The sequence below is a fragment of the Triticum aestivum genome, chromosome 3B (assembly GCF_018294505.1).
Source record: "Triticum aestivum cultivar Chinese Spring chromosome 3B, IWGSC CS RefSeq v2.1, whole genome shotgun sequence".
NCBI classification, from domain to species: Eukaryota; Viridiplantae; Streptophyta; class Magnoliopsida; order Poales; family Poaceae; genus Triticum; species Triticum aestivum.
Genome location: NC_057801.1, coordinates 50956673 through 50963904, shown reverse-complemented (window position 1 = coordinate 50963904; position 7232 = coordinate 50956673). Strand labels below are relative to the sequence as shown.

Below are 7232 nucleotides of genomic sequence, written 5' to 3'. Positions count from 1 at the left end.
TCTTTATGTTGAAAGTTTTAAAGTTAGAGCATCTCTAACAGGCGCGCTATGTTAGCCGCGCGCTAAAAAAAACCGTTTTATTGCGCTCACGCGGGGGCGAAACAGGCGCTCCAGCAGCCGCGCAATAATCGCGCACGCGGTAAACTTGGTTCAGCGTGCAGTGTATTTGCTACGCCCGCTCCCGCACGCTGGACATGCCAATTGGGCGCGCGACTCTCACCAACCGCCAGATCCAAAACCTCCAGGCGTTGGCGCCGCCACCCGCACCTTCCCCATTGCTCCGGCGACCCATCAGTGCTTCCGTCGCTTCCCTCCTCGCCGCCACCCCTCGAGCGCACCGTTCCTCCTGCAAACAGCGCCTGGCGGCCGTTTGCAGCTCGACGCCCACAAGGAGTTTGACAAAACGCTTGCAAGCTATGTATTGCTTCAACTTTATATTTGTAGATGAATTTGGTGCATGTTGTTTGTAGTTTTAAACTAGTTTAAATTCAATATTATAGATGAGTTGGTCCTATGATTCTTCTGACAAAGAATTTGATATTCAAGAGGAGGACATCGCAATGATCCTAGCTATACACGTCAATAAAAAGCTGAAGCACGGTGGTACAGTTATCAGTCGTCAGAAATTGCGGAGGGCTAGGATCGGTGCCCACAAAAGATTGATGAGGAACTATTTTGTAGAGAATGCCATATACCCCGAGACCTACTTTCGGCGACGTTTTAGGATGAGCATCGAGTTGTTCAAACACACTGCGGAGAAACTAGCGAGCCATGATCGGTTTTTCTAGCAACGGAGGAATGCCACCGGAGAACTCGGGCATAGCACCTTTCAAAAGGTGACCGCCGCTTTGCGTATGTTGGCATACGGTATTCCGGCGGATCTCGTTGATGACCAGTTGGCCATGGGTGAGAGTCAAGCCATCATGTGTGTCAAGCGCTTCGCAGTCGGAATTGTGCAAGTGTTTGGTCCAGAATATTTGAGAGCTCGCAATGCCGAAGACACCGCAAGGCTTTTGGAGATGAGCAAAGCTCGCGGGTTTTCAGGTATGCTTGGCTCAATAGATTACATGCATTGGAGTTAGAACTGTCCTAAGACATGGCATGAACAATTTCACGGCCAGAAAAAGGGTTCCACTATAATCGTTGAAGTGGTGGTCGATCAGGAGACTTGGATTTGGCATGCTTTTTTCGAATGCATGCCTGGATCTTTGAATGACATCAATATTCTTAATCAGTCACCACTCATGAATAAGATTGCAAATGGTGAAACTACACCGGTGGAGTTTGTAGCATGGTCCTACATACAACTATGGCTACTATCTTGCGGATGGCATCTACCCAAGGTGGGAAACATTTGTGAAGCCGTTGACGGCACCGCAAGGTAAGAAAAATCTTGATTTCCACAATGCTCAGGCGGCGGCTAGGAAAGATGTGAAGAGAGCTTTTGCGATTTTGCAAGCCCAATTTGCTATTGTTAGAGGACCAACTAAATTTTGGGATCAAAAGATCCTTTGGTACATCATGAGCGCTCGTATGATCATGCATAACATGATCGTCGAGTATGAGCGTGGGCAAAATTTAAACTATTCTCAGTATGAGTTGTTGGGACGTCCCGTGTGAGTGTGGAGGAGGGCTGTGAGGGTGGCCCGATTTATTGGCCCCTGTCATATGCCATTCGACGTGCCAAAACGCATAATGATCTGCAAAAGAATCTAATCGAGGAGTGGTGGGCATGGAATGGGCGACAAAATTGGTTTGATGTTGTATGTTCAGATGTTGTATTGTTGAACTATTTGTTGTATTGGAACATAAACTATTTGTTTCAGTTGGAATAATAATTGAGCTATTTATTGTTGATTTATTTTTTGTGTGTTCGATCTTTTTGGTTTTATGTTAAGTGGGAAATGTTGTTTGTGCTAGTCGCGTGCGCTGTAACTTTAGCGTGCCTGCTGGAGTGCTACCTGCGACGTGAAATGTAGCGTTTCTGCTAAAGCAAAACACATGCCCAGCGCGCGAAAACGCTACTTCGGCACTGTAAAAGTTTTTTAACGCGTCACGCGAGCGTGCGTCTGTTGAGGATGCTCTTACACTTGCCTTGCTATGCTAGTACTATTAATGTACCCTTGTAGGCTTGTACTAATACCCAACTTTCAGATCTAATCTGAAGGAAATAAACACCACATGTCGCCAACTTGCCATCACTTGGCGTGTCCGGCCGGCCGGTTGCGTTTGTTTTGGCATCAGAGTATCCGCCGGCCGATTGACAAAGACACGCGAGCCGGACACGCTCGCCGTCGTCGTCAACTCCAACACCCATTTACCACACGACTACAGTCCATTGTTACCACGAAACAGCTGGGCGGACGAAAACTGCCTGCGCCACAAGGGAACTTGTTACCATGGGAATTGGCACAGATTTAGTCGTGCTGATTTGATTTCTAATTTGATATTTTATAATCTTCGGTACTATCGATCCACGCCATCTTGTTTTACTTGCCCATTGCATCCGTTCATCGGCTTCATCCTTACTAATTGTAACAAAAGTTGCTCCTCTGAGCAGCGAAGTAGCAGCAATGGGGGAGGTTGGTGCTGAGTCTGCAGGCATGATCTACACCCAAGATGGCACGGTGGACATCAAGGGCAACCCGGCCGTCAAGAGTGACACCGGCAACTGGCGCGCCTGCCCCTACATCCTTGGTACGTACGTACGTACATAGTAGTACAAGGCCGGGAGGGACTCCATTGTTGGCCTGCTCTTACCTTGAGCCATGGCGTTGATGGATGAATTGGAATTGCAGCGAACGAATGCTGCGAGCGGCTGGCCTACTACGGCATGAGCGCCAACCTGAGCAACTTCATGCTGGACAACATGGGCATGAACAACACCGCCGCCGCCAACAGCGTCACCAACTGGGGCGGCACCTGCTACGCCACCACCCTCATCGGCGCCTTCCTCGCCGACGCCTACCTTGGCCGCTTCTGGACCATCGCCTCCTTCGTCACCATCTACATCATCGGCCTCGGGCTCCTCACGGTTACGGCCTCGGTGAAGGCGCTGGTGCCGACGTGCGCGGCCAAGGGGGTGTGCGACCCGACGGCGGGGCAAACGGCCGCGGTGTTCGTGGGCTTGTACCTCGTCGCTCTGGGCACGGGCGGCATCAAGCCCTGCGTGTCCTCGTTCGGGGCCGACCAGTTCGACGAGAACGACGACGGCGAGCGCCGGAGCAAGAGCTCCTTCTTCAACTGGTTCTACCTGTCCATCAACATCGGCGCGCTGGTGGCGTCGTCCGTGATGGTGTACGTGCAGGAGCACTACGGCTGGGCCTGGGGCTTCGGCATCCCCGCCGTCGTCATGGCCATCGCCGTCGGCAGCTTCTTCGTCGGCACGCCGCTCTACCGCCACCAGCGCCCCGGCGGCAGCCCGCTCACCCGCATCGCGCAGGTGCTCGTCGCCGCCACGCGCAAGCTCAGCGTCCCTGTCGACGGGTCGGCTTTGTACGAGACGATGGACAAGGAGTCTGGCATCATGGGGAGCCGCAAGCTGGAGCACACCGAGCAGTTCAGGTTCCTCGACAAAGCGGCCGTGGAGACGCCGGAGGACAGGACGGAGACCGGGCCGTCGCCGTGGCGGCTGTGCACGGTGACGCAGGTGGAGGAGCTCAAGAGCGTGGTGCGGCTGCTGCCCATCTGGGCGAGCGGCATCGTCTTCGCGGCGGTGTACGGGCAGATGAGCACCATGTTCGTGTTCCAGGGAAACACCCTCGACAAGCGCATGGGCGCCCACTTCTCCATCCCGTCCGCCTCTCTCTCTATCTTCGACACCATCAGCGTCATCGCCTGGGTGCCCGTCTATGACCGCCTCCTCGTCCCGGCCGTCCGCTCCTTCACCGGCCACCCCCGCGGCTTCACGCAGCTCCAGCGCATGGGTGTCGGCCTCGTCGTCTCAATCTTCTCCATGGTCGCCGCCGGCGTGCTCGAGCTCATCCGTCTCCGCACGGTCGCGCGGCACGGGCTGTACGGGGAGAAGGACATCGTGCCCATCTCCATCTTCTGGCAGGTGCCGCAGTACTTCATCATCGGCGCCGCCGAGGTGTTCGTCTTCGTGGGGCAGCTCGATTTCTTCTACGACCAGGCGCCGGACGCCATGAGGAGCATGTGCACGGCGCTGTCGCTCACGGCGATAGCGCTGGGGGGCTACGTGAGCACGCTGCTGGTGACCGTGGTGGCGAAGGTGACGACGAGGGGCGGAAAGGAAGGGTGGATCCCGGCGAAGAACCTTAACGTCGGCCACCTCGACTACTTCTTCTGGCTGATGACCGTGCTCAGCGTCGTCAACTTTGTTGTCTACCTACCCATCGCCAATTGGTACACCTACAAGAAGACCGCCGGAGCCGGAGACGACCAGGACGCCAACGAAGTAGGTGATGGTTCGACTGCCGGAGCCGGAGACGACCCGGACGCCAACCAAGTAGGTGATGATTCGACTGCCGGAGCCGGACATGACCAGGACGCCAACGAAGTAGGTGATGATTCACCTAAATCAGGAGACAGAACAAAATAGATTGTTGAAAGCAAGAATTGGTAGTACTTCTCTTGAAAAGATTTGATAGAAATGTCCTTGAAATAAAAGATTAGGAAAAAGGAAATCGTGAATATTCATTAACGTTTTTCTTTTTGGGAAAAGGATCCGGGTCTATAATAAAGATTCACCAAAAGTGCAAAACACCTTAAACATATCAAAAATTATATCGAGGTTCATGGACCACAGAACCACCACTGTCGCCGCCGACTTGCTACTCTCGCTGCTCCCATACCGAAGTCGGCCTTACCTCGTCGATGACAGTTAGAAAGTCTTCATGCATGTGCACCTAAGGACTGCCGCCTCGGAGCCACGTTCGTAACATGTCATCTGGCCAATCAGGTTATAAAGAACTATGACATGTTTCAGCGTCGTCAACTTTGCTGTCTACCTGCCCATCACCAACTCGTACCCATGCAAGAAGGCCGCCGGAGCCGGAAACGACCCGGACGCCACCGAAGTAGGTGATGATTCACCTGAATCAGGAGACACCGCAAAATATGTTGTTGAAAGCAAGAATTGGTACTTCTCTTGGAAATATTTGGCAGAAAAATGTGTTGAAATGTCCTTAAGATAAGAGTTTAGAAAAAGGAAAATCATGAACATTCATTGACATACTTTTATTTTCAAAAAGGACCTGGATCTGTTACAAAGATTAACCAAAAGTGCAAATCACCTTAAGAGCACTACACCAACATTAATTTCAAAGTTTTCAAACAAATGCATTAAAATTATTCGTAAATTCAAAAACCTAAAATTAAGTTTGTGTTTTAATTGTCACATCTACATGTTTCAAATTGCCAAACATTAGTTTTAGAAGATCAACACGGTCTTTGTTCATTTTTTGGAAAATTTTATATGTAATTGCTGTTCAATTTTGAATTATGTCAAATGAAATACAAATTTGTTTATAAATGCCAAATATAGCAAATAATGAATCCTAGAATGTGGTCATTTGTAATTTTCGGCGTCTACTAGATGTGCAGAGAGCAGTGTGGCCGTCTCCAGCAACTACTTGGTGTGGGCGAGGCAATGACCTCCAGTGATTTTTCAAGGAGGCACGGTCTCATCTTTTGTTGGTTGTCATGGGTGCTTCAAGTTGGGGTTCGGATACTCCTATGCTCTTGCATGACGTCAAGCTGGTGGCGCCTTGTCTGCATTGTGTTCCATTTCTATCTATGTTGTTTTGTTCTATCGTTGATCTATTGTATAAGAAGGTTTCCTTCAATCATCAATCATTTGACTTTATCTATAAAGCGAGACAAAACCCTATTTCAAGAATCACAATGAAGATTGTCAGCGCAAAAGTATGTTGGACAAGATTTTAGCTTTTCCCTAAGCCCTTTCAGACATTAGGTCGTGCACAGCCAACAACTAGCTTATAGTCTACAACGGAGAAGATTTTATCATTATTCAATGGAATGACGTGCAGTTTTCAGAGTGCACGATGTGTGATGCGTACGATCCTGCGTGTGAATCACAATGCGGTGACACGCGATGAGAGGTGTCAGGATAACTTATGGTTTCCCCTCATTTCCCGGTGCCTCCATTTCCTACATATATGAATTATGCACGTACAGATAGACAGTCGATCTCGTACAGCAGTGGTTGTACACCTAATAAGTTGAACAGATCCTTTCTGTTTGGATTGGTAGTGCAGCTAAATTGTGAATTTCATATATGCATAGTGTGTGTGTCTATATATACAGCTGCACACCGTATGACTACTGTTCAAGAGCTAGCTCCAATTAATGTCTTTACTAGCTTGGCACGCAGTTGGTAGCGTTCAACTTATCTTGTTAATTATATCAGAGTTGGTAAAGGCGAAAATTACACGAAAGGCGTTGTTGCTCAGTAATGACCCTGAACTTTGGTCCCTTATCTTTCGTCTAACTGTACACGAAAGGCGTTGTTGCTAAAGGCGTTGTTGCTCAGTGGTGTATAAAATTTCAATGCTTTTAACTGAAAATTATTGTTTTCAAGTACCCTGAAGGTGTATTTATAGGGAGGGAAAGTCAAGATGTTCATTGCATAATTGCTTGGATTACCATGCTAGTTCTTACTTATAATAATTTATATCTCATGGTTCATATTTGTAATTTTTTATTTTATTTTTTGTACTGGTTTTACATGTTTTTGCCAAGTATTTTCTAGCTTAAAAGACCATTTTTTTAAGGTGCAACATGATTCGGACCGGCACAAATACTGAAAGTAGAGGGTTATGATCCGGGTGAGTATATTACCGAAGATCATGACAAGAACCTACCACCGACATATCCGCTTGATCCACATAATATGAGATGTAAAAAAAAATCATGTGACTAATTGGTCCATTCGAAACTTACGTTATTAGCAGAAATTTATATAATGGAGTATTTGCTTGTAGTTTAGAGGATCACACCATCAGCAACACAGGCCATAACTTGCCAAAACCAACCACCATTCCGGACTGGAGCAAACAAAGAGATCGTGCACCCAGCCCGCTAGCCGGCCAATAGGAGACAAGGTGTTCGATCGATGAACTTGAAGCTTGACTAGAAGCCATGTTTGCTGGATTCACTACCGGAAAACTGACCTATGCCTACGGCCAAATCAATGCCGACGGCTGCCGTCGGCCTAGTTTGAGATATGCCGACAGCCTCGTCCTAGCCGT

General features: G+C 48.9%; 1 protein-coding gene across 1 annotated transcript; it reads left to right on the top strand.

Annotated features, from left to right (window-relative positions):
* The first annotated feature begins 2204 nt into the window (after positions 1 to 2204).
* On the top strand, positions 2205 to 4646 carry LOC123064670 (protein NRT1/ PTR FAMILY 8.2). The gene is made up of 2 exons (XM_044488097.1): positions 2205 to 2697; positions 2799 to 4646. Exons 1-2 carry the CDS (start codon positions 2574 to 2576, stop codon positions 4559 to 4561), a joined length of 1887 nt encoding a protein of 628 aa, XP_044344032.1. The 5' UTR covers positions 2205 to 2573; the 3' UTR covers positions 4562 to 4646.
* Positions 4647 to 7232: the final 2586 nt, after the last annotated feature.

Coding starts and splice junctions, on each gene's coding strand:
- LOC123064670 (XM_044488097.1), top strand. CDS start 2,574: ATGGGGGAGGTTGGTGCTGAGTCTGCAGGCATGATCTACACCCAAGAT. Junction 2,698..2,798: donor CGCCTGCCCCTACATCCTTG/GTACGTACGTAC, acceptor TTGGAATTGCAG/CGAACGAATGCTGCGAGCGG.